Source organism: Drosophila suzukii, chromosome 3 (assembly GCF_043229965.1).
Source record: "Drosophila suzukii chromosome 3, CBGP_Dsuzu_IsoJpt1.0, whole genome shotgun sequence".
NCBI classification, from domain to species: Eukaryota; Metazoa; Arthropoda; class Insecta; order Diptera; family Drosophilidae; genus Drosophila; species Drosophila suzukii.
This window is the reverse complement of record NC_092082.1, coordinates 67,987,052-68,012,187: the sequence shown is the minus strand read 5'-3', so window position 1 is coordinate 68,012,187 and position 25,136 is coordinate 67,987,052. Positions and strand designations below refer to the sequence as shown.

Sequence of the window (25,136 nt, the reverse complement as noted above, 5' to 3'; positions counted from 1 at the left end):
ATGATGTCAGTCAAGCTGACAGTGCCCAGCCTCCACGGCGAGTGTGTGTATCTGCCTCGGACCCATTTTTTTTCCACATTTCCATCTTCACGCATTCCCCCGAACATGCTCACAAAATCATGTAAAACTTATACAACGAAAAGCGCACAAAAAACGCTGAAAAAGCTGAGCCCCTTCAGTAGTTTTAGCTCTTACATGCTCGGCAATCAGAGCAACGTGTTTCGTATCTAATGAATTGCGACTCTCGGGGATTCTGTTTCCATTGTCGGAGTAGCAAAAGCAGTGGTCCAATGTGGCAAGCCAATCCCCTCTTCCCTTCCCCCCAGACATCGTTTAGCAGGCTAAATGCCGCACTTTTAGTTGGAACTAACCACGGTGGCAGACACACAATGAATAAAAGATAAAGAGCGGCGAATTGGATCACGCGATTGTTGCCTGAGTTTCCGAGTAGAGAACGTGAGCGGAGCTATAGCTATCTAGGGGATGTGCTGGGTTAAAAGGTAGACTACAGGCGGTTCCCTGTTCGGAAGGTGACTACACAAAAGGAGGCACCCTTAAGGGATGGGATTATTACAGCTACAACATTTACATAAATGATTATAACGGAGTATAAGCTATCAATATCCGGGAATCTATTAAGTGTCAACTCAAATAAGAAAATATCCGTTATAGATTTAACTATTATGTGAAACTATAAAAAAAACATTACAAAGATTGATTTACATTCATGTAGGTAGCCAGCAATCACAACTGATAAGTACTTATGTTAAATATCTGATACATAAACCTGGGCGCCAAAATAATTCTCAAAGATCCAAAGTAAAATCCCAAAGTTGATAAATACTTTTGGAACTATTGAAAATCCCTTTAGCTCCCACTTGAAATCAATATCTTTGACCATAAACAATATATTTAGACCAAAGCCCCGTGCCAAGTATTACAACACTATAGTTCACCACCTTGGGCTGCAATCGAAGGTGTGTAAACATATGGCGACGATAAGATATATATGGAACGAAGCCAAGAACACCGTTTTATTATATCATACTCAATCTAACGAAGAATCTAATGCGGCATTGGCAAGGTTGAACAATGGATGAAAAGGGTTTTTTAGCAGCTGTTGTTCATCAATCCCCGATTTCCCATGCAATTATGGATTAGGAACCGAACCCTATATAGAAAACACACCCAAGTTCTGATTAATTTGCATATGACATGAGCTCGATCTGATCAACGCATCAGCTGTTCCCGACACCCTTCCCTTCACCGCGGGTAACTCGACAATTTCTGGGCTGGGAGAACTTGTTTTTATGCCACAAACAAAGCAATTTTCGCACTGACGCTTCCTTCATCCACCCAGGTGACCAGGTAACCCCCATCCCCGAAAAAAGGGTGAATTATGAATGCAGTCCACCCGGAGGGTTGATGTAGAACGGGTTGCATGCAACATGGAAACATAGCGCACATTTTGGCAGGACCATTTGCTCACAGTTTGCGGTTTACGATGGCCGGAACAGAGGAACTTGGGAAAAGAGGAACCCCGGAACCGCTTTTACCTGGTGCACGAGACAAAAACACATAAAACGGAGACAGGGTCAAAAGCGGCGAGTCTTGGCTCATCTGTCGCCCGGCATTGCGTGATGTTTGCCAGATGAATGAGAGTGAAAAATGAAACACGAGTTTCTGTTAGCGTTGCCGTTGCAATCAGTCGTCCGGAAATCAGCACAGACAGGCAAAGGAAGAGGACTTCCAGGCGAGACGAGGGGCAGAAGGGACAGACAGACATTAAGGTCGCATTATGAAACCGGCAGCAACGGGCGACAAAGTGTTTCCATTTCCCATTTAGCCGGCTTGGCTTCGCTACTCCCTCTCTCTTTCTCTCTGTTGGCCCGTTCTGCAATTTGTTTGCCGCAAACACACATTTACGTAATGCCAACTGAAGGTCTGGCTGGACCTTAAAGCTGCCCGAAAACAAAAAACAAGGCAGGAAAGCACTTGAAGTTCTTGCGATGAAATTCCGAGAAACAAGTTGGTCTGCGAGACCAAGAAGGCAGATTTACACTCAAATAAAAATTAAAAAAAATATTTAAGAAATAAAATAAATTACATTTATTATTTAAGATATTTTCTTTTCTTCTGAACTTCTAAGATATTTAGAAAATATAGAATTTAGTTAAGATATTCAATTCATTAAATTTAAATATTAATAATACTTTAAATAATGGATATCCAGGTATTTATGTCAAACGTTCGAAATGCAAGATTTATCGATAAGATCTATATTGGTGTTCTTAAAAAATGGATGACCAATTTGGTAATTGTTTTCGTTTGTTCTCTGTGTATAAATGCTGCTGCCGAGGAATTCCAATGGTAATGCAAGGTAATGGTCTTCCCAGGGTTTGTGATGGTTCCTGGACCTCTTTTCCCTCCCCCTCCTGCGATTCCTACTCCCCTGCCCTGCCCCTTGATTAGTGCCGCTGTTTACCTGTGCTACGTGTACAGGTTTTTGGAACGAATCTATAAACTGAGATCGCACGCTGACTGTCTGACTGGCCGACTGGTACGGGTTTTCCGCTTTCCTACGGCGCACAGATGGAATTCCCAACGCACAATTTGCGCTTTCCCCGCCTCGCTTTTGTTCTAACGCCCACGTTCTCTGCCCTCGCATCTGCCGGCCATCCGAATTGGTATTTGCAAACACGTTTTTGGCTTGGGAAAATTAAATTTAAGTGCCATAAAATGCGCGAGTAGAAGATTGAGTTGAGAAAGGTGGCTCTGGGCAACATTCGCCCAGATAACCAGACCACAGACCCCCATCCCCATCTCCATCCCCGTTCACATGCAGATTAGAAAGTCGTGCTCCAAAATGCGGGTGCAGCGTTTCCAAAGGTGTTTACGATCCGACGCTGAACTTGAAAACCGCCGAAGAACTTGAAACCCGAAACGACAGTTGGAAAAGGCTTTTAACGACGCCCTTCAAGTGCGGCCAAAGGCTATTAATCAAGGCACCACGAATCGCATCCGTTGCGACACTATCGAACCACTCAAATTTACAGCCCACGGCGCTGCATATAAATACTGCTTAAGGTAAACAGACAGAGCACAGAAAGACACATTAATTTCGAGTCTTTTGCCCATTTTCCACCTTGTTGTTAAGAATCAAAATTGAAAAGCGCTGTGCTTCAAATCCGAGGCTAGCTATTCTTCGTCTCCGAATCTTCCCAGTTTGAACGTATCGATGGGTCTGGGTATGGGCATGGTTCTGGGGTATGGGTTTTGGATTTCGGTTGGGGAAGTGGGCCTGAAGTGGGGGCAATATCGAAAATGGGGAGTTGGGGGGAAACGAAAGAACGAACGCATAGCTTAAAGTTCATTGACTGAAACTGAAAAGGTGCGTTGTTTTTCTGTTCTGGCTGCGGTTGTCGCTGATGTTGCAGTTGCTCTTGGCGTTTCTTGGAGTGGCTGCGGTTCCATAGGAATCCATCAGCAGGCAACTTTGACTCGCAACTCGGACCCCATTTATATTGGCCATTTGCTTTTGCCTCGGGCTTGGGTTTTGCTTTCGGTTCTCTTTGCGCCTCGCTAGGCGAACGTGCAAAAATGCGGCATAAGCGGCCTAAGCGATCGGCAATCAATCTGCAGATTCCAGACGCAACTCGCAACTGCAACCCGCCGATGTTGCTGTTGCCACTCGAGGAGGCACGCAACAAGCAATTTCTTGCAAGAATCTCCTCTTGCCGTTGAACTTGTGGCCTTAAGTGGCTGCTACACTTGTGGTTAAGTTGGCTAAACAAGATGGCCAAGAGTGTTGGCTAAGAGCAAATACAACATCTCAAGAAAAAAGTTAGGATTGAAAAGATATTGAAACATGTAAGACTTGGGTTTATTCTATACAATAAGAGTGCCTACATACGTATCTTTAAAAAGTTAAAGATAACTAGAACTACTTTAAGAATTAATATATTAGTTTGAGAATATATCAATATCTTTGATAAAGTTACCCCTTTAAGACCCGATTTCTCAATGTCAAGATAAGGTTCTAGTTTGCTATTTGTCGGATAAAATTCACATGAAGTTTAATTGTTAGTTTTAGTTGTAGTTTTAGTGTTTCTTGAACAATAATAAAAAGTTAGTTCTTGAGACCAGATTTACAGCCGAGACCTCTCAAATTCCCGGCCTAGAAGGGACTGGAATCGGGATTCAGACTCTTATCGGGCCTGGAACGAAGACTCCATCCTTCCCGCCGCTGTTTACAAGCCCTCGATGACAGACGCGTCTATTTATCTGTATCTGGCTGGCTGGACTGGTTGTTTGGTTGGTTTACATTTCGGTTTTGCGATTCAAGTGAGAGAAAAATGTTGGGAAAATAAACAAGAGGAGCCAGAGCAGCCAGAATTCCAGACGCAGCAAAAGCAAAAGCAACCGCAGTGGATTGCATTGGAGTGGATTGCCCCCAAAAACAAAAAAAATAACAATAAAAGGGGAGCCCTGGGCAAAGTTTGACTGCGGCAATCAAATGCTCATCAGCGCACTTGAAAAATAATGCGTTGCTGGCTAAGACAAAAAGAAGTGAGCTCTCGCAGAGACACAAAGATACAGATACTGTATCTCTGGGCACCACCAGTATGTATCTTTCTTTTTTTTCGGCTGTGTAGACGAGGCATTTTCATAGCTGGCTGTATTTTTTTTTTCGTTGGCTTGTTTGTTTAGTTTTCGAGGCAGCGGCACACACACAGACACGCAATGCTGCAGGTGGGAACAGGTTTTTCGGCTTCGGTTTTTCGTGTATCTCTGGGATGCGGGCCGTATCTCTTGGCCTCGCGTTATTTATGCCCCACTGTGGCTGTAATTACAAATGCCCGTTTCCTGCAGAAAACAATCTGGAATATATGGCCATGTGTGACTGGGCATCTAAGCGGTATCTTAGTATCTTGGTATCTGCGTATCTCCGGGATGCCCACGCACATGTGTCCACCGTTTGGGATCAAGTTTCCGAAGTGGGCAAGTGCGTAAGTGGACAGCGGCACTCGGAACTCCTCAAAGGGCCGTCTTTCGCAAAAAGCGCCTGCTGCGCCCAAACATTTTGCTCATGCCGCTCACGTATGTTTATAGGAATGCATACTATAGCTTCCCCTGCAACATGGCCGATCGATTGGCAGATATAGTAGCTCATAGCCATGGTTACCCGTAGGCCCGCAGCAACAGCCGGAGAACGAATGGGAATTACCCTCGACAACTGCTCCGCACGCTTGGCTGCACACTCGCCCAGAAAAGAGCCACTTTTCCGAGTGGTGGTTAGCCTGGCAGTTAGCAGTTGCCGCAAATGGCGCGATGTAATGGCATTTCTAATATGGGCACATTAATGGCCCTGGGACAAAGAAACAGGTGAGGGGGACAAGGAGTCTAGGGTCCAGAGGCAATTGCAAATTTCAAAATTAACAGCCCACAGTGGAGGTGGAAATAATAGTCAAGTTCTATGGGGATATTACGGAACATAAAACTATGTTAGGGGTTTCTAGAACTTTCTACATAACAGTTTATAACATTTTATCGTACACTTGGGCTAGCATGTGGCATAAATTAAGATACATTTAATGGCATCATTTCATTGTTTGCTTGTTTGTAATCATCACCTGTTAGTATTTTTAGATAGCCTTGACTTTAAAAAGAAAATTGCAGAACATTTTATTATTGAGACTCAAAGAAAAAGTATTTTTAAACTTTACACTTGTCTTGGGTCCTATTCTAAAATCTATTTCTCTTCAATTGTACCACCGACTATTTGAATTTTTCATTTGCAAGCATTTTTAGATAGCCATCACCTTTAAATGTAAATTCTGGGAAATGTGTGTGGTACAAAAGAGTTGATCATTGAGATTCATAAGAAAAGATATTGTTAAATCTTGATGGGTCTTAGAAACTTGTTCTAAAATTAATAAGAACTAACTTTTACAACAAAATGTACCTGAGGGTCCTAGTTATAATAGCTAGACAGTATTGAACAAAAGGAAACCTTAAATATATTTGAGCTTTGTACAATTTTAAAAACATTCTTTGCTATTTTCGTGACCCCCGCTGTATGCATATGTGTGGAAGCCCGAGTGTGGTGCTCTTGTTTTCCCTGGGCTTCATACCTGAGCAATTAGTGCGGCGTTTCGATTGCGCATGCAGTAGCCCAAAGAGCAGCAGCTGCTTTTCTGGGCAGCTGACAAGGAGCAGGGGCCAAGAGGCGGGGACAAAGTGAGCTCTTGCCAAATGACAGCTGACAATGGCTCGCCACGTTTCTCATGCAGAAAAGGCACAGAGTACACAAACACAACAGCCAAGTGCACAATAATAATGGCAGCGATATCGGGGCAAAAGAGCTACAGTCAGCGTCGCCAGTCTGCCGACGAGATTTCATAAAGTTATTGAACGTTTTCAAGCGAAAAACAAAATTCGGAGTGCCAGCAAAAAACGATAAAGTGCCAAGCAAAGCAAAGTGCAAAATACGTATCAGGCAGTTTGACAGCCACTGGAGATAACCTGTTGCTGTTGCAACTGCCACAGCAACAACATCTACGCCACTTGCCACATAAATGGCCATTCGTGTTGGCCGGTATTTAACACAAGGTCGCGAAAACAATGAGCCAAACGACTTTAGACCGCTTATCTAAGTGCTTTCAGCTCTTTGGTAATTGTAGAAGCCTCCGCTGGACGCGACCAAGAAGCTAATTGTATGAACAGGCCACCCAGCCCCACCCACACCCACCCACACCCACTCTCCCACCTGGGGATAATGGAGAAGCAAAACGATGGAGGCGACAAAGTAAACAAGGTGTTAATTTCCACCGCCTCGGTATTCCCTCGTTTTTTTTTAATAAAGATGCCCTGAGAAAGGGTATGCCGACTATAAGTCTAGCTTGCCATCCCAATAGCCACTGATACTTTATTATACCAATTTCATATTTTAAGTATTTAACTACTCAGAAAATAGTAATAATAGTCGAGAATTATAATAAAGTCTAATAAAAGTCTACCAAAAACAAACAAAACAAAAAACAACTTTGAAAAGTTTCCCAAAAATCACGTATTTTGTTATAAAAAGTATTTTAGCATTGAAAATGTACGACCAAAATTCCGTGACTCAAAGAACCATATAAAAACAAATCAAATTGACTAGGGAGATTGTTGAAAATAACTTTGAAAATTGTTCAATGTCAGGTTCCAGGAATTCGCTTATTCGCTTAGGAAATTGAAAAACAAATAATGGAAATAAGAATATGATTTTCCAGGCGAAATCATATAATTCTCTTGGCTTTTTCTTTCCAGACAAACTTTTTGATATAGCTAAATACCCTATAGGGTATTGAAGAGCCCTTCTATTTTCTTTCTCTCACTTATTTATTTCTGCTGCTCCTCCCTTTTCGCCTGTGCAAATTGAATACCCCGCGTGTTGCGAAAGCAGATAAGATTGGAGCACGTTCCCCGGCAAACAGCCACCCACACAGAAGCGGTTCCGCGCATACAAAGCAGCAGATGATAGGATGATAAGCCGACCCTGATAAGGCACTTGACTTTGGGCGGTGGGAAGCGTGAGGGGAATCCAGTACTCACTACTTACTACTCAAGATCTTGATTGAAAATAAGATGATGAATGGGTCTACTTACGAACTGTGACCGTTTTCGGATCGTAGGCACAGACGCGGCGCTCCACGGCGGCTATCTTCCGCTGCACCCGACCCGCCCGCTCGCCCACCGCCTGCAGATCCCGCTGCAGGTCGTCGAAGATGTCGCTGGCTATGAGGACCAGACTGGCCAGCTGCCGCAGGGCGTTGCTCAGCGTGATGTTGCTGATCGAGTCGAACTCGTGGCCGGAGATGACCTTCGAGGAGCCGGCGGTTGGCGACTGGGGGGCACTGGCGATCCTGCCCAGCGCCGGCCTCTGCTGGCTGGGATGCCGCGAATTGGGCAGGGATTGCGACTGATGGCGAGTGGGCGAGGTGGACAGGAACTCGACGTGGTGCTTTAGCTTCTTCATGGGCGCCGGAGCGGGCGGCACGGGCTGATCCTCCACCGACGAGGGCGCCTGGTGGACCAACACCCTTGTGAGGGATGTGGGTGAGCCATGGCCATTGGGTAGTGGGCTCGAGATTCCATCTCCATCCGGCGACTGCTTGTTGATGCAGTTGTTGTTCCGGCACTTGCCGGGAGTGCAGTGGAATCTCCCGGAGGCGTGGCCCAAACTGGCCGCCGTGGCCTGGGCCACATTGACGGGCTGGACCACGCGCTGGACGAAGGGCATCCTGGCTCTCTGTCTCTCTCGGTGTCTCTCTCTCTCTGGCGGCCACTAGCTGCTCCTCCTCATTCGCTCCGCTTCGCAGGCACCTCGAGCAAAAAGGTAATCCAAATAATCCAAAATCCAAGTAACCCAAACACACACGCACACAGAGGCCCGAAAACTGGTCGAGCAACTTCTGGACTTGAATCCTCCGCAGTCGCAGTCGCAGCCTCCTAGCTATTGTCTACTACTTTGGGCCAAATTCCTCGGCCTTTTCACACGCACTCACAAACAAGTTTAATTCAACTGGTTTATTAAGGCCCCTGTTTAATTTTCTTTAATTTTCCGGCTTGTTCTCAGCCTTGCATAATTAGCACGTCGCACTCGAATTGCCCGTGATTATGGCGATTTTATGGCCCGGCCACCGTTATGAGTTACGCGTCGTTCGAAAGGTGTGTTAGCCGGCAAAAGTACCAAACCGACCGTCCGCGCTCACGTCTTCGTATTTTGCCGGTTTCAAAATAACTGCCGGTGTGGCCAATTTAAACTTGGAGCAGTGTGGCCATATTGCAAAACGTCAGACAGTGTGCCCAGGCCGAAGGGGGGATAAGAAATTGCACCGCATACGCAGGCCCCGGTTCGAAGCGCTGCTAAAATAAAGCAGTGTCACCGATTTAAGGCAATGACATAATATCCTATTTTACCTTATTTATTTTTGGAGCTAAAAAATAACTTTTCTCTTTTTAATAAATCAATTTTTTATTACATAAAAAATAGTGTGTATTAACTTTAAAATAAATAAGCTGGCAAATTGGTCAAAACTGTAAGGCAACATTATAAATTTTCTGTTTGGGTTAAATTTCTTGTCTTTTGATGAAAATCAGTTAATATCAGGCAACGAAAACAAACATCATTATGTATTTTAATTTTCAAATGTCTTTTCTAACACTCATATCGACAATGTGCTACAATCAGCCAAATTGAAAACATATATTTTTAAAATGTCTAGAACGGCTTTCAAAATCACAATTTTAAACCCTGAATTAACACCAGATTTAAAATAATGATATTTTAATTTTTTCAGCTTTGTGCCGAAACCGCATTTTTAACATTAACTTGTGCTTAACTTCTCTTGTCGTTGTGTAATTTAGTATATCAAATTTTGAACAAACTAAATTATTTTAAAAAATGTTTATTAAACTATCAGTTTTTAACTATCAAAAATAAAAATAATTTATTTTTATAAACGTTGAGTCACAAACCAGATTCGTCCATACAGCCCACTGTGCAGTGTAGATTCTGCTTCAATAGATATCGATAATTACAGTGATGCCAGACGGCAGCATATTTCATCGTACTTGACAACCCTAGTTGTACAGGGTCACACCGCCGTGAAAAAAATAAATAAAACTACAATTTTCGGCATTTCCACGCCAAGTTAAATAAAATAGTACAATGCCAAAGTACTATTGCGACTACTGCGACACCTACTTGACCCACGACTCGCCCTCAGTGCGGAAAACCCACTGCACCGGCCGCAAGCACCGCGACAATGTGAAGTTCTACTACCAGAAGTGGATGGAGGAGCAGGCCCAGCATTTGATTGACGCCACCACCGCCGCCTTCAAAGCGGGCAAGATCACGAACAATCCGTTTGCGGGCGGACCAGGAGCGGCGCCCCCGAAGCCGGCGGGCGTGTCCATTCCGCCTCCGAATATGGGAGCTCCTCCGCGACCGGGCATGCCAGGAATGCCCTACATGCCTCCGCTGATGAATCCCATGATGGGCATGCGCCCTCCACCGATCATGAATCCTATGGCCATGATGGGTCCACCGCCTCCGTTGGGAACCATTCCCGGGGTCCGACCACCGATCATGAACGGACCCAAGTGACCGCAACCAGGAGCAGGACCTGGAAATGGAACACGGAAGGAACGCACCTTGTGAGGTGTCCTAATTAAGCTGTACCACCTAAGTAAGCCCAATAGAAAATCAACTATGTAAATTTATATAAAGACGATTTACTAAACAGATGGTTTTATTGGGAGGAAGGTAAAAACAGAAGTTAATACATTGAGTGGTTAGAGAAGTACCGCTTTGTACAACCCTTAGTATACAATTAAACACCCGCAATTATACTTTCATAGGTGCGATATAGAATTCAAATCTATAACCCAATTAAATAGAAAATATTTATTAATTTTTTCGGAGCAATCACCATGTATTCATTTCTTTGTCCAACAAAAATTAAACTAAAAAATGCTAACTTCTTTACTGAAATGCCTTTGTGAAACTGCAAGTTATTTAAACAGTACATAGTTAGTGGCTTTCATTTAACATAAAGACTTACAGTTTTATTACAATTTTTCGGCTTACAAACTAGTTTCTGTGAAGAGAATATAATGTGGATTATAATTGTTAAAATACGAATGCGTTCATCAGGGGATTGAAGTGTAAGTAGATTATTCTTTGCCTTGTCCCACGGATCGGCTCGTCTGCGCCTCTTATTTATAAAAAAAGTCTGTTACTACACACAATTAGGTACTATATGGGATATGGAGCTTATCGGCATGTGGTGTTCACTAGTTATCTGGAGACCCGCTGGCGCTTGCTGGGCGACACCAGAACCGGCGACGGCTGGTGGTTGCTGGAGATGGCGTCGAAAATGCTGGACTCCGAGCGTTGGTACTCGGTGCCAATGTTTTCCAGATTCAGATCTGCATCGAGGACAAGGACCTGGGAGAGAAACAAATTAAGTGGCTTGCGGGGATACGTAGTTTGAGTGTCGACAGCTACCTTGCAAGACTGCGGACGTCTGTGGTGTATCAGCCAGTCCTCGTGCAATTCGTGGAGCTCCTGGAGATACTTGAGCGGCACACAGCTCTCCTCGGAGCGAGCTCGCTGGCGGATGCGCTCGTGCGCCACCTCCGGCGAGGTGCGCAGGTAGATGATGAGGTCCGCTTGCACGTGAATGGACTCCTCAATGAACTTATACCACTCCTGCAGCGTGTTGAACATGCCCTGCTCCAGGGATCCATTGCGTCGCATGTTCTCCACAAAGCAGTAGCTGAAAGCGCGCCAAAAATTAGCGATTCTGGTCAAACCGGACAGCCGGGGATAATGCACTCACCGCGCGCTAAAAATGGAGCGCTCCATTATTTTTAGCTTCTTGTCAGTGGGCGCGGTGTGCGCCTGCAACATGGTCAGCGTGACATAACTCTGAAAGGGCATGGCCCACTTCTTGGGCTCCTTGTACATCAGCTCCAGCAAATTGACCCCATTGACGTTGCGCCACTTCTCGACGGGCTCGGTCAGCAGGCAGATGTCCTGCTTGTACTTCTCGAAGTGGTTCAGATAGGTGGTCTTGCCGCTGCCGATGTTGCCCTCGATGAGGACGGTGAAGGGCTGGGTGCCCTCGGCGTACTTGCGTCCTTGCCGCGAACTGTCTGCTGCCGCCGCCATCAGTTTGGACAAGTTGCGATCTGCACGTGAAATCGGAGGAGAGTGCGGATTTTACTATCTATATGTGGTACAGCCGACGGATCGGGGTGGCAGTTGGAAGTTCCGGCTTCAATGGAGTACTGTACACGGCGGCGGGCAAACGGTGACTGAAACACCCGCCAGAAGAGATCGTTTACCGCCGAAAACCCAAAAAGAGCGGGAACACCGCCATTTGTTTTTTTACTCGTGTTTTTCGATCGTTATGTTTGTTTTTGTCAAACGGCTGATCGGCCACTTGGTGTGTGTAAGTATTTCCAAAGCCGGTACGATTTTATAGATATGGCGTGGGTCCTAAAAACGTTAAATGTTAGATAAAGCCGCTTGAATTACCTATGCGTTTTATGATATTCCTTCTGCTCATTTCCCCGCCACAGGGAACGTAGTGTATACGCCTTTTTATATTAAAAATACCACAAGTACTGGTTAATTTTATTAGTTATGGTTTAAAAATGCAAGAACTCTTATTTTTTAACCAATTTCATGAAATAATATCGATTTGTTTTGTGATAGCAATCAGCTGTTGGCGCAACCGATAACTGCCAGATGTTCTGGGCAGAGTTATCGGTGTTTGTTGAAAGAAGAAGAACTCAAGAAGAAGAAGAAGAGACTCACTTTTTATCAATATTATTGTAAATTTTTGAAAACCTGTATTAAAACTTATTTTAAAGGGACTTTTGAGCCAGGCACTTGACTAGCCATGTCTATAGAAATCGAATCTGCCGAGTAAGTACCAGAAATCAATGAAGAACAAGGAGTTCTGGCTAATTCCGGATTTCCTCCCCCAAACCAAGTGTGATCCGGCTTATCCAGCAATATCTCAAGGAGTCTAACCTTTTGAAGACCCTGCAAACGTTACAGGTGAGCACTGATACTCTCCAAAGGATAACCAATCCAACAACACATATTTTCAGGAGGAAACTGGTGTTTCCCTAAACACAGTGGACAGCGTGGATGGTTTCGTGCAGGACATCTCCAATGGCCACTGGGACACCGTGTTGAAAGTGACTCAATCCTTAAAGCTACCAGATAAGAAGCTACTCAATCTCTACGAGCAGATAGTCCTGGAGCTGATTGAACTGCGGGAATTGGGTGCCGCCAGATCCCTGCTCCGACAAACGGATCCCATGAGCATGCTGAAGCAGCAGGAGCCGGAGCGATACATTCATTTGGGTAAAGTTAAAATGGGTCAAATTGGTGTTCTTTATTTAATTATTTTGATTGCCCTTTTAGAAAACATGCTGCAGCGCGCCTATTTCGACCCCAGAGAAGCCTATGCGGAGGGCAGCAGCAAGGAGAAGCGGCGTACGGCCATTTCCCAGGAGCTGAGTGGTGAGGTGCATGTGGTGCCTTCCTCCAGGCTCTTGGCGCTCCTTGGACAGGCTTTGAAATGGCAACAGCACCAGGGACTCCTTCCGCCCGGCACCACCATAGATTTGTTCCGCGGCAAGGCGGCAATGAAGGATCAGGAAGAGGAAATGTATCCCACCCAGCTGTTCAGACAGATCAAGTTTGGCCAAAAGTCGCATGTCGAATGTGCCCAATTCTCGCCAGATGGTCAGTACCTAATCACGGGCAGTGTGGATGGCTTCCTGGAGGTGTGGAACTTTACCACCGGTAAGGTGAGAAAGGATCTAAAGTACCAGGCACAGGACCAGTTTATGATGATGGAGCAGGCGGTGCTGGCGCTGAGCTTCTCCCGCGACTCCGAGATGGTGGCCTCTGGCGCCCAAGATGGCCAGGTCAAGGTGTGGCGTATTATCACCGGTCAGTGCCTGCGGAAGTTCGAGAAGGCTCACACCAAGGGAATCACCTGCTTGCAGTTCTCACGAGACAACAGCCAGGTGCTCAGTGCGTCCTTTGACTACACGGTGCGCCTGCATGGCCTGAAGTCCGGCAAGATGCTGAAGGAGTTCAAGGGCCATTCTTCTTTCGTAAACGAAGCCACCTTTACGCCCGACGGCCACAGCGTGCTCAGCGCCTCTTCCGACGGCACAGTGAAGGTCTGGTCCCTCAAAACCACCGAATGCGTGGCTACTTATAAGCCCCTTGGCAACGAGCTGGCCGTCAACACAGTCCTCATCCTGCCTAAGAACCCCGAGCACTTCATTGTCTGCAACAGATCCAATACGGTTGTCATTATGAACATGCAGGGCCAGATTGTGCGATCTTTCTCGTCGGGAAAGCGCGAGGGTGGAGCCTTTATCTCAGCCACTCTTTCGCCGCGCGGCGAGTTCATCTACTGCGCTGGTGAGGATCAGGTGCTGTACTGTTTCTCCGTCTCCTCTGGCAAACTGGAACGTACTTTGAATGTAAGCTGGTTTTTTTTAGAGATCTTTAGACTGATTTTTAACATGATGTTTACCCCTTAGGTTCATGAAAAGGACGTCATTGGCCTAACCCATCATCCGCATCAAAATCTGTTAGCCAGCTACAGCGAGGACGGACTGCTGAAGCTGTGGAAGCCCTAGATCACATAAGCATTTGACTTTCACACCTAGTTTTAGTGGGTAGTCCTATTTGAGCTACCGAAATATACCTACTGACCCCAAAGTACTTGCAGTTTTTCTCATGCCCTCTCCCGTTACCGCACATCAATATCTTCAATCATGTCTATATGAAACAAATTGACTTTAATTAAGCATTATGCAAAGCGCCAACCTCTCAGAGCGCTAATCCGCAGAGTTTGCCTCAATTGCTTGACCAGCGCTTAAATTAGTCGAGCAGCGACACTCAGCCGGTTCACTTGCAAGATGAAGAGCGACGAGATCATTGAGAAGATCCGCAGAAAGCTGAAGGAATCGGATCCTGCCCGGCGCACTGTGGTCAACACCTTCCAGTTCAACTTCACCGATGCGGATGGTAATCTCATCAAAAGCATGGGTGAGTGGCATATAGGCCTTGCTGTGGGTCAATCCGCAGTTGACCGTCTCATCGTAGTCTTTGATTTCAAAGCGCTGGACATCTACGAGGGTAGTGCTGCCAGTGCGGATGCGCAAGTGACCATTTCGGATGAGGATTTCTACTTGGTGGGCACTAAGCAGAAGACCTTTCAGGAGGTTCTGCAGCAAGAGAAGGCGAAGATCGATGGCGATGAGGAAGCTATAAACAAAATGCTGGAGAAGTTTCGCATAAATTCTCAGAACTAGCAAAAGAGAGCTTAAGTAATTACGCATTTCTTTTGTTTAAATGCTGTTTATGTAACGTTCCTTATTTACTTTATCAACCTCCCAATAATGACTGCAATAAACATAATTAAATAAATATTATTTTTATCAAGTCAAAAGAAAGTGGTTTTTGGATTAGGTCAGTTTTTAGTTTTGGGATTAGCTTTTCTTTTTAGGAAATTTTTTTAGAATAACAAAAAATGTTTAAATTATTATAAGAAAGCACCCATAACTTTAAATTAAGAAGCATATAATTAAATTGGTTTTAGTATTCATTTATTTAATTACCTTTATTTATATTTAATGTTAACATGGAATTGTTTTTGTAGGTGTTTCCTTTTAATTTGAAATTTTTGTTCTGCATTTTATTATTCAACTATTTTGTTATCGGGATTTTCTTTATCTCTCTTTGGCAAACGGCGCCATGTTGTGTGCCAATAAGTGCGCCCGAGAATCGGTTTTTCTGACTTCTGTTTTTGGATTTTGAAATTTGAAAAACGTCTCTCAATTCAAATGTGTTCGACTCCTTCCGCTGAGTGGCTTATTTTTAGGTTTAATTGTAATTTTAACATTTGCTCTTTTTGGGTGTTTTAATTTAACTTTGTGTTACTTTAGTAAACTTTTTAGTTTAGAACATTTTTTGTTTTGGGATAGGTTTCTTTTTGGGGACTTTCTTTCTTGAACATTTTATTAGCTTTATGTTTTTAGTACTATTTTCTTTAAATTTATGTTTAATTTTTATTGCTAGAACACAAATTTAGAGTTTTTATTAACTAATTGAATTCTTTGCTTCTGGGTTTTCTTCTCGGCTTTAATGTAATACAACAACAAAATTTGTACACTTAAACTAAAGTTTATTTTTAAGAATTAATTCCTAGGAGTTACTTGCTCATTATGCTTTTTTATGCAACAATTTAACAACGTTTTACTTCATCAATGTAATTGTATTTACCTTTGCTTTTTTATTATTTTTTATTTAATTAATGTAGCATTGTTGTAACACCTACATACGTTTATTATATAAATGGTTTTTACGTTAAACGGGTTTATGTTTCCATCGCTGATTTAAGCCATATTCTTTAATTTTCTCAATTTTCTTTTGCAAAACGTACATGCGCTATGAAACCAATAATTATTATTTATTTACGAAATGTTAGGGAATTTATCATTTAGCTCCAAAACGGAGGAAACTGATATGAACCAAAATCGTCTTACAACTCGCAATAGGTTTGCATATGCATGCATAAAGATTATAAAATAACATTAAATCATATTTGATAAAACAGATTGCCAAATGCATTTGACACAACGAAAAATCAACATAACATTGGGTTTCTCTGTGTTTAGATTCTTGTTTTTAGCTTCTTGTATAATTTACTTTATTATTATCGTTCCCATTAGCGTATACATTTTTATAAATATTCTGGTTCGCCTTAAATGTTTATAAAAATGTGCTTAAATAGACAAAAATCTTTGAATTTATTTCCTTTCCATTTCTCGCATTCATTTTCCATTTTCATTGGGGCCGCTAATTTATTAAATTTCCTCTTTTATTCTCATATAAACTTTTCGATTTAGCGTCATTTAACTCTTTGCTTTTATTCTTTGCTGGAAGATACAGTTTTGATAGTCACTAATTCTTTTATTTATGCATTATTTCTTCTTCGCCTTTTTGTTGTTGTATGTTTGATTTGTGTAGCCTCAAGGGTCGAAGATTTTTTGTACAAAATGTGTAAATAAAAAGTCATGCGCGTATGTAAAGGTAGTTAATTATTATTGTTTTATGCCCTTTAGTATGTTGCTGCCGTTATTCATTATCGGTTTATCTATCGGTTTGCGAATGTGTGTATTGTTTTATTAACGCTTACGTTCTTCGTTTCTTCGGTTGTATAATTAATTCAATTTATGCTTCACCTAAATATTACTCGTATCAAATATAAAAATCAACAACTTTATTTTATTTTTCGTCTTGTCTGCGGTCTCTTGTGGCTCTGAAAATGATTCGTACTTGCACTTCCGCCTGCTATTTCTGGCTCGTTTTCGTTTCCGTTTCCGCTGCAGGGCGTCTCCTTGCTTTTTACACATCCGATTCTCCGCCTATCGCCCTGTGCTTTTTGTGCGTCCTTTTCCATTCCATCGTACGTATTTCGCTATGTGTATAATATAGTTATTAAATGTAGCTATTATTTGTTTCTTATTCCTTCGCCATCATTCCTTACTTATGTGAAACGCTTCTGGCTAATCGTGTTATCGCAACTACAATATGCTCGCCCTACTGTACTTATTTAGCTTCGCTTGCGCTTTATCCATCTTTATCGATCTATAATGCCTACTAACCATCCCGTTTCGCTCGCTATTAAATTTATGTCTTAATCAATTCGCATTTTTGCATATTTTCTTGTCTTTTAGGTATTGTTAACTTTTGAATTTCTGTTTCTGTCCTCCTCCCGGTTTTACTGTATCCGTGTGATCCTGTGTCTGCGTGTCAGTATGCGCTGTGGGAGTGTGTGTAATCTACTGCTCTTGCTCTGCAAAGTTGCTTTGTTCGCCATTACCTAGTTAGCCTTATTCTAAATGCGTTTTAAAACCGAAACTGAAGGTCGCGATAAAAGTGCCTACAACTGCGCCGAACCATCGTTAGACGTTCGCCATTTGGTTGACATGGTCGATGTTGTCCTCATCGAAGTGCACATCGTTGATGAAAATGTCCGCGTCCAGCTGGTCCTCGTCGAGCTCCAGATCGTCGTCGTCGTCCTCTCCGTTGGACATCAGCCCGTGTCCCATGCCCATCCCCATTCCCATGTCCACGCCGGCGATGCAGATGTGGGGCGGTGGCGGCACGCTGGTGGGCGGCAGTGGGGCGGGCGGGATCATCAGGTTGCCGCTGTTGATCCCATGCAAACTGCCCGCGATGCTGGCGCCACCACTCTGCAGATGCCTGCGACTGGAGCTGAGACCCGCTGCTCAAAGAAATGCAGGGAATTAATGGGAAGTTATGAAATTAATCGTAAGATTAGTTAATTCTTAATTTAATTAGACACAGGTATTTCTTATAAATATATGTCTACACAGAGAGAATTTTTCAAATACACTGTTCTTGAATTGAGAACATTCGTTCTTAAAAACCGTCTAAGTACATTTTGGTATCAATGTTCTCAATATTAGAGCGAAATGGTGACAAGAGAAAAGTTAAATTGAGTTTATTTAACAACTTTTTGATAAGTAAACGCTACAGAATGGACGAATAGATTGTTGAGATATACATTATAAATACCGTTAAATCAACTTGATTCGAGCAAAATAAAAATATTTTCAACTTCAAAAAAGTTGTTATATTTTTAAGAACATTTTTAACTCAGATGAGAACGTCAGAATTTTCTCTTTGTATGCTCTAAAATGTACAATATAAATACATTTTTTATTCTTTTATAAAATAAAATTTGATAATTGCTTCAAACAGCGATCGGCAGTGTAAGCTCTTTCTCTGCCGCCACGCTTACAGTGTGCAACAGAGGAAAATTACTTCCACTCTGCCTCTTATGTTAATAATTTTTCTCAAGTCTCACAAAAAAGAAACATTTTTTGAACTTTAAGAATTAAGGTTCTCTTAGATTTCAGAAACAATTTAGCTAAAACTAAGAAATATACAAATAGTAATAGTAAAAACAAAAAAACAGTTTACCTTGAAAAAATGTAAATAAAACCAAACTCAAAGAAAACCTATAAAAACGTAAACAAAAAATATTTTTAATCACATCTGGTATAATAATCATGCAATATCATATCATAACCACAAAACTCACCCGTGGCACTGGTCTGCGAGTCGTAATGTGCATTCCGATGTAGGCCCAATTGACGGACATGGTTCCTACGGTTTCTTCTGGAGTGACAGAGTATGCATAGGAGACAGATTAGGGACGAGACGACGAGAAGCGTTATTATAATTAGGACGTCGTAGTCCTCCTCGGCCGCTTCCGTGGTACCTATTGAGGTTCAGTAAATTGGGGGGAGAGCAAGACCACAGGACAGAAAATTAGTTAATGACACAAGCCCTTCTATGCAGTAAGTTGATCAAGAAGATTAGATGGTTTATAGTTAGGAATGTGTGTTGTGTGGATCTCTAGTTAGCTGAGATTTTCGAGTGTGTGTCATGTGGGTGAGTCTGAACTTGATGTTCTTGTTCTGTGTGCTGTGGTTTCCATTTCTTTTCGGCTTTTAAAGTGGGTTTCACAAGTTTAGCATATCAAAAGATTTAGGGTTAGGCGGTTTAGAATATTCAGTTCAGTTTAGCAAAGGCACCAGGAAGATATATGAACTATATATACATCGGATAGATGCGGTGCACATGACAAGTGGGGAAAGGTGCGGAACACAAAGAAGCCAGAACCAAAAACGGAGGCATGCTCATAAACTCAACTCTCAAAATGCGATTGTAGTGAACTGAAAGATGCAACAAAAGAGAAACTTGGGATGGTCGTATTTTCATTGGGCTGTGAACTGTGATCTCCTTGTACTGTGGCATTCTACGGGGTTTAGGGTTATGGGTTTTGAATTCTTTTTCTAGATTGGGGTGACATGTGTCTGGTTGGAACACTGTGCATGTCATGAGCGTGGAGTGTGGATCGATTGTAGACAAGCTTATGCGGAACTCACGTGTTAATTGTGACCAAAGAGTTTTTTTTACTTAAGTATTAGAGTTAATATTTTTGGTTTGGTTGCTTCGTTTCGCTTGCAATTGTTTTGTTGTTAGAAAAATGAGTACAAATTCTGGCTATCAGAACGTCCGTTTATGTTAATTCGTTATCTTAGTTATGTTTCACGCTTTTGATTCTCGTGGCAATTCCAATTCCAATTTCGACTTAAAAATTTTGATTTTTCGAGTTTCGTTCTCTCAGGATTTTGTTTAACTTTAGTTGTACGTATTTAACACTAGTGCCATAATTGCTAAAACAAATGTCTGTAGAAATGTGGGCAAATGCGTGGAGTTTGCGTCACCTGTGCCAAGGGTAAAGGTTTGTTTTTTTTTGATTTTTGCGATTTGAGGTTCGAGGAGGGGGGTTTATATTGTTTACACAGTTTCACAGTCGAAGTTTGTAGTTGGTAGTGGATTTCAGTTTTCAGTTTTTAGTTTTCAGTTTTGTTAGTGGAGACAAAAGAAAGAACAGAGAGAAACAGAGGGAGAATTAGACAAGTAGAGAGAGAAATAGAGAAAGATGTTTAGTGTGGGCGTGGCTGTAGGCATCCCCAAGACTGATATGATATGATATCTGGGTCTGTTTCTGTGTGCTGAATGCCATTCGAGGTGAGTGTGGAGATACTGAGAAATCGGGTGAGAAATAGAGAAATGCATTGGTGAAGCTTGGGTGGGGTGGGGTTGGGTAAATCAGAGGTTGGTGGGTAGCACCCTGGGCTGTGGCTATCGAAGAAGAAGAAGGTATGTACAAAAGTCTGGCCATCGAAAAGGAAAAGGAAACAAAACAGCTAGTAAAGGTTCAGGACAAAATACGAATACTTAGGTGCAAAAAGACTTAGCGAGAAATATAGGGTTGTTTCGGGTGCGCCTCGGAACGGGCACTTTAGTTGGTATTTAAGTTAGTATAGGTTATTATAGTTGTTATATTTAGTGGTTAACGGTTTGCAAGTGTTTCGTCGGGTTCAAGTTTTCTTCACGCATCAAATGAAAAGTGTAAGGAACGCAAGATCGCACATGTAACCGTGGAAAACCAAGGGAAATTAAAGTGGAAACTGAATGGCTTGCCCCACAGCGGACGGCACTGGAAACACAAACACGAGACAAACTTAAGATACTCGTTACGTAAACTTAGGCAAAAGAAGGCAAATAAAAATTGAACTGAACCGTTCGACTCACTCACGACTCACAGTGCAATTCGTCAGTATCGTCGCCGGGTCCGCAGTTCTTGACCCCGTCACATCGCAGCTTGTCGGAGATGCAGTATCCGGCTCCGCACTGGAAGTGGTACGTGGACTCGCAGTGCAGCCCCACGGACGGCGGACCCGGGCCGGAGTCCTGGATCTCGGTCCACACAATGCGAAAGCCCTGTGAAATGAATCAGTTGGTTGAAGGTTACGTTCTTTGGACGTTACCCATCTTGTTCCCCGTGTCCCCCGACAGAACTCACCTGGGCACCCACTGTCTTGTCGCTGGTAGTGAAGCTGATGCGCGCCGTCTGGCCGGTGGAGGTGTAGTGCCACTGCTCCACGGGCGGCTTCTCGCCGCATAGCTCCATCGGCGGCTGGTCGGAGTCCACGTTCATCCACAGCCGCAGCACAGCAGCAGGACAACCGCGATCTGGAGGAAAGAGGTAGAATTATCTATATATTCAGACCTTTACCTTATCTTAAATATTATTTTTTAATATTTTTCTTATAAAAGAGTACGATGGTTTTAAGTACTAATTAGAAAAACAAGCATATCATATGGTTTTAATATTTTTTTCAGATTAAAAAACACCAATTTGTATACTCTTTTTAACATCAAAAAAATTTGACATGGATATTAGCAATAGTTTGATAATATTCTTATAAAGAAACTGAAAGAAAAATTGTACACTATAAAATTTATTACGATGATTAAATATACATAGCACAGGTTACTATTTTCTGTCTTTATAGTACTCTAATTTTGACTTGAATATAGGTTTTTAAATATGTACCAGCAAATTTTACACAATATTGTATATGTTATAAAATCATTCGTTCTCTGGCTACTTAATTGTGGTATTTGGATTAAATCTGGTTTAATGACTCACTGGCTGGGTCTCCTTCCAGGCCGAACTGCTCAAAGTGAATGGACAGCTTGTAGCCGGGGCGTGCCTTCATCACCCAGTTGCAGGCGTTGGAGGCCATGCCCCGGCCAGGCGCCTTGTAACCCGCGGGCCAGTTGGGCGAGGTGATGAGGCCCGAGTCCTGGTTGCTGAAGTTGCCGCCGCAGTCGCCGGCATCCGACTTGGCCGACTCGAAGAAGTAGCGGGCCTTGAAGCCGCTGGCCACGCTCTCCTGGTCCGTGTGCAGGGTGATCCGCAGCCCCACCGCTCCCCGCGGGCTCTCGACGGGTCCGGGGGCTGTCTGACCGCAGTAGCGGCCCAGCAGGCGGTCGTTGTTGTCCCGGTAGACGACGTACATCTCCAGCCAGTCCTCGAAGCAGGCGCCAGAGCTGCAGGAAAGAATATTAATTTAACATTAAGAGAATACTATAGACTCAGGAAAAAATCTGTTCTCAAAAACCGTTTTCTTAAACTCAAATTATATCAATATCAATTTAATCTAAAATTCTCTACTACTTTTGTCTAAAAACAAAATCTTGACTGCTTCCCCATTTAAAAATCTTTCTCTTCTCGAGAGTACACTTGTCTTGATATTAGGAACGTTTCTTTTTAAAAAAGTGAAATGAGGATTTCTCAACTTGAGAACATTTCATCTTGTGTGGGTACTTATGAAATTAATTTTTTCCCCAACTCACCCATAAGCTCCCGCTGTGGCATTCGCATTGTTATCTGCCTTGATCTTGAAGTGGTCAAACACAATGGTCACCTGCTCGTCGGCCTCGGCCAAAAAGAGGTACGAGCAGTTCGTATCCGACGGATAATTGGAGGGGTATCGCGGACTGTTGAGTTCGCCGCGCTTCTTCGAGCTGCTCACATAGGTGAAACTGCAGGTTCCGTCCGGAGCCGCTGTACCCGGAATCTTGTACTCTGTCTCGAAGGTGTACTTGCCCTTAAAGCCACGACCCTGCAACTCCCCCGAGCTGAAGACCATGGCTAGTCGGGGCCCCTCGCTAATCACCCGTTGCGTCTCGTTGCCGCACAGCTCGTAGTCGAACTTGTCGTAGGCATCGGCCGTCTCCTGGCCCTTCAGATAGATCTTTAGATAGCCGTCCGTGCAGTTGGACCTTTTCGAAAAAGGGACAATTATTAGTTTTCATTCACCATTTTTATTAGCATAGTATTTCATAAGTTCTTTATGTTGTAAATGATAGATAACTATTTTGTTCTTGAAATTTATTTTATGAATAAATATGCTCTTCCTTTTTTTACAAAAAATATTCAAAACCACTTTTCCTTACTGCAAATTATTTAAAAGCATGAAAGTTTTTTAAAAATTTTAAAACTAATGTTTTTAGTATCTAATATGGTAGTATAAGTATAGTATGTATAAACATTTAAGTAGTATTTAAGTATTTTTTAGTAGTAATCTTTTTAAAAGATCTTTGTTTATATAATTGTAAGAAATTTGATCGAGTCAAGAGATTACTTACTCGCCCTTGTCCTTGTGCTCCACCTTGGGTATATTGAAAGCGTTAAACTCGAGTCGTACACGCTCCAGATGCTGGGCATCCTGCATGCCATAGATGAAATATCTAGATGATAGCCCAAACATTACAATCACTTACCACACTTAATACTAACTACTTTGACTGTTCGACTCACCTACACACAGTTTTTGGTATATAGGGATAGGGATAGTTGGGTGAGAGCACAAAGCCAGTGGATTCCTTCTTCGATAAAATCTTTTGATCACATTCTGAGCCACGTATGTGAATGCCATCATTTTCACCTGATGTACGTATTTTCATTACAATTTGTTGTTTCGTTTTTGTAGCGAATAATGAGTTGGAATTTCGATAGAGCAGTCAGATCAGATCGGATCAGGTCGAATTGTAGATTGTAGAGTAGAGCAGAAATCACCAGATAGCGTAGAAATAGTTTTTGTTTTCGAAGTGGAGAGAAAGTGTGGAAAGGTTAAAATTTGTAGTGTCGACAGGGGATACATTGAAATTTAAAGAGCACACAAAACGAACAAAGCCAGTGAATAGGTTGGTTCAAGCACATACAATTAGCTGATAAATGCTATACGCTGTGGCAACCATTTTGGGGCGCCCCAAAAAGCAGGCACCACTTTTTGAAGAACCCTTATGGGGCACCACAAAATGATTGCCGGGGTTATGGGATAGGCAGAACTGAAACGACAAACATATTGTGTATAGTTAAGGTTGTTTGGCAATACTTACGTATAAAATCTAATTTAACAAAACTCTCGCTAAATTCATAAATTCCTTTAAAGCCACGATTTTGGGTATTTGCGGTGCGCGATAACGTATAAAAATGAACAAAAAGGCTCGACTCGCTCGAATACAAAACTAAGTTTCTTTGCTGCCCGCAATATGTACCGATTAATGCTGACGAATTATCTGGACCATCGTACACTTTCACGAAGTCAAATGGGCAGCTGTTTTGTCAGTTTTCAGTTGTTCATGTTGTTGAAATTTTGTTGTAGACAAATTGCAGATTGGGATAGCGCAGATTGGATAGAGAAGAGTGGTTTTTTAGAGACATTCGAATGAGAGTAAATTTGGTTTAGATAGTTCACAGATTGAGAGTGTGGGCTGCCAACCAGAGCAAGTTTTGGCCAGAATTCGGAAAAACTTGCTTTGATCTTGACTTGTTACCGGCTGTGTGTGTGTGTGATTGGGTGTATATTTCTCTGTGTTTCATTGTTTTTAATTGTGCAGCATTAGAGGTACTCACTGTGGTCCACCAAAAAATAGATCAAAATCACGAAACTCTAATCTAACCCTCTGATTCGATTCACCAAGAAACTGATATGTGCATGACATATCCTTCGGATAGGCACCTGGATAGGTTGGCGATATGAGCGCACCAGTTTTGTTGACGCTCATGCTGGGCGTTATCGTGTAGGAACATGGCGATCCCGCAATGGGTATGCCAATTTCATATTCCGCTTTTTGAGGAAGGGAGGGAGGAAATCACAAGAGATGGTCAGTATTTTTAGAGAAGGAAAAAGGTAATTCCTATGGCAGCTCTACTCACATGCATTTATAAACCTAAACGTGCCCTCGAACAGATCCGTTGTCACGTTCTTGTTGCTAAAAAAAGAAATCGCAACTGCCCGGTACATGGAAATACGACGACGCGGCGGAATGGTGCCGCAGTAGCGGCCCCCGAATGGCGAATTGATCAGTTCCGCTGGCTCCGACGACTGCACCTCCGAGTAGATATCCATGTACTCATGAACACAACTGGGAAAAGGCAGAAGGAAATTTAATTAATGGAGAGAGCAGAGTTCTCTAATAATTAAATGATATAATTGGGTTTTTTATTCACCTTGGTAATTCACCGACGGCCGAACCGCTGCAAAAAAGGAAATAGACAAAGAAAAATGTTTTAGTTTGC

At 42.8% G+C, this 25,136-nt stretch overlaps 7 protein-coding genes across 15 annotated transcripts in view; 4 read left to right on the top strand and 3 right to left on the bottom strand.

Moving 5' to 3' along the window:
- The window catches only part of gukh (NHS actin remodeling regulator GUK-holder), a 39,898-nt gene extending 31,103 nt beyond the window's left edge, over positions 1-8,795 (bottom strand). Inside the window, exon 1 of one of the 2 annotated variants that reach the window (XM_065866034.2) lies at positions 7,651-8,795. In XM_065866034.2, coding sequence (XP_065722106.1) covers positions 7,651-8,284 — 634 coding nt within the window. In that variant the 5' untranslated portion in view covers positions 8,285-8,795. The remainder of the gene's footprint in view (positions 1-7,650) is intronic. The other variant, XM_036816892.3, reaches the window with a different exon arrangement.
- Positions 8,796-9,609: 814 nt separating this feature from the next.
- snRNP-U1-C (small ribonucleoprotein particle U1 subunit C) lies at positions 9,610-10,289 on the top strand. The gene has a single exon (XM_017088218.4). It carries the CDS (start codon positions 9,716-9,718, stop codon positions 10,151-10,153), a length of 438 nt encoding a protein of 145 aa, XP_016943707.3. The 5' UTR covers positions 9,610-9,715; the 3' UTR covers positions 10,154-10,289.
- A 298-nt stretch (positions 10,290-10,587) lies between these two features.
- dnk (deoxynucleoside kinase) lies at positions 10,588-12,231 on the bottom strand. Its single transcript, XM_017088226.4, has 4 exons — positions 12,092-12,231; positions 11,391-11,742; positions 11,057-11,327; positions 10,588-10,996 (listed from the first exon to the last, which is right to left on the bottom strand). Exons 1-4 carry the CDS (start codon positions 12,120-12,122, stop codon positions 10,847-10,849), a joined length of 804 nt encoding a protein of 267 aa, XP_016943715.4. The 5' UTR covers positions 12,123-12,231; the 3' UTR covers positions 10,588-10,846.
- Positions 12,232-12,324: 93 nt separating this feature from the next.
- Positions 12,325-14,314, top strand: Smu1 (Smu1 spliceosomal factor). Its single transcript, XM_036816768.3, has 5 exons — positions 12,325-12,484; positions 12,553-12,619; positions 12,673-12,931; positions 12,992-14,070; positions 14,131-14,314. The coding sequence occupies exons 1-5, from the start codon at positions 12,459-12,461 to the stop codon at positions 14,227-14,229; spliced, it is 1,530 nt and encodes a 509-aa protein (XP_036672663.2). The 5' UTR covers positions 12,325-12,458; the 3' UTR covers positions 14,230-14,314.
- A 26-nt stretch (positions 14,315-14,340) lies between these two features.
- euc (eucalyptus) lies at positions 14,341-15,024 on the top strand. 2 transcript variants are annotated; one of them, XM_036816769.3, is made up of 2 exons: positions 14,341-14,641; positions 14,714-15,024. In XM_036816769.3, the coding sequence occupies exons 1-2, from the start codon at positions 14,512-14,514 to the stop codon at positions 14,905-14,907; spliced, it is 324 nt and encodes a 107-aa protein (XP_036672664.3). In that variant the 5' UTR covers positions 14,341-14,511; the 3' UTR covers positions 14,908-15,024. The 2 variants fall into 2 exon arrangements, with proteins under 2 accessions (XP_036672664.3, XP_065723279.2); XM_065867207.2 differs by having other exon boundaries at positions 14,358-14,641; positions 14,699-15,024.
- A 160-nt stretch (positions 15,025-15,184) lies between these two features.
- LOC108020111 (cubilin) overlaps positions 15,185-25,136 on the bottom strand; it is a 55,276-nt gene continuing 45,324 nt past the window's right edge. For 3 of the 7 annotated variants that reach the window (XM_065867202.2, XM_065867203.2, XM_036816673.3), the window contains 12 exons: positions 25,068-25,094; positions 24,774-24,982; positions 24,471-24,684; positions 23,954-24,171; positions 23,373-23,499; positions 23,201-23,302; positions 22,406-22,834; positions 21,696-22,099; positions 21,066-21,235; positions 20,806-20,983; positions 18,729-18,908; positions 15,185-17,885 (listed from right to left, as the gene is read on the bottom strand). In XM_065867202.2, coding sequence (XP_065723274.2) covers positions 17,563-17,885; positions 18,729-18,908; positions 20,806-20,983; positions 21,066-21,235; positions 21,696-22,099; positions 22,406-22,834; positions 23,201-23,302; positions 23,373-23,499; positions 23,954-24,171; positions 24,471-24,684; positions 24,774-24,982; positions 25,068-25,094 — 2,581 coding nt within the window. In that variant the 3' untranslated portion in view covers positions 15,185-17,562. Of the gene's footprint in view, positions 17,886-18,607; positions 18,646-18,728; positions 18,909-19,578; positions 19,921-20,798; positions 20,984-21,065; positions 21,236-21,695; positions 22,100-22,405; positions 22,835-23,200; positions 23,303-23,372; positions 23,500-23,953; positions 24,172-24,470; positions 24,685-24,773; positions 24,983-25,067; positions 25,095-25,136 lie in introns of those variants that run through there. The other 4 variants (XR_010654563.2, XM_065867204.2, XR_010654564.2 and 1 more) reach the window with 4 other exon arrangements.
- The window catches only part of LOC108020128 (uncharacterized), a 78,160-nt gene continuing 77,283 nt past the window's right edge, over positions 24,260-25,136 (top strand). Inside the window, exon 1 of the mRNA XM_036816951.3 lies at positions 24,260-24,263. The gene's annotated coding sequence lies outside the window, so the exon portion shown is untranslated. The remainder of the gene's footprint in view (positions 24,264-25,136) is intronic.

Excerpts from the sequence above, each read along its gene's own strand:
- snRNP-U1-C (XM_017088218.4), top strand. The coding sequence starts at position 9,716 with ATGCCAAAGTACTATTGCGACTACTGCGACACCTACTTGACCCACGAC.
- dnk (XM_017088226.4), bottom strand. The coding sequence starts at position 12,122 with ATGAGCAGAAGGAATATCATAAAACGCATAG. Across the intron at positions 11,743-12,091 it reads GAATATCATAAAACGCATAG|ATCGCAACTTGTCCAAACTG; the intron begins GTAATTCAAGCG and ends TTTCACGTGCAG. Across the intron at positions 11,328-11,390 it reads CGCTCCATTTTTAGCGCGCG|CTACTGCTTTGTGGAGAACA; the intron begins GTGAGTGCATTA and ends GCGCGCTTTCAG.
- Smu1 (XM_036816768.3), top strand. The coding sequence starts at position 12,459 with ATGTCTATAGAAATCGAATCTGCCGA. Across the intron at positions 12,485-12,552 it reads ATAGAAATCGAATCTGCCGA|TGTGATCCGGCTTATCCAGC; the intron begins GTAAGTACCAGA and ends CCCCAAACCAAG. Across the intron at positions 12,620-12,672 it reads AGACCCTGCAAACGTTACAG|GAGGAAACTGGTGTTTCCCT; the intron begins GTGAGCACTGAT and ends ACATATTTTCAG.
- euc (XM_065867207.2), top strand. The coding sequence starts at position 14,512 with ATGAAGAGCGACGAGATCATTGAGAAGATCCGCAGAAAGCTGAAGGAA. Across the intron at positions 14,642-14,698 it reads TAATCTCATCAAAAGCATGG|TCTTTGATTTCAAAGCGCTG; the intron begins GTGAGTGGCATA and ends GTCTCATCGTAG.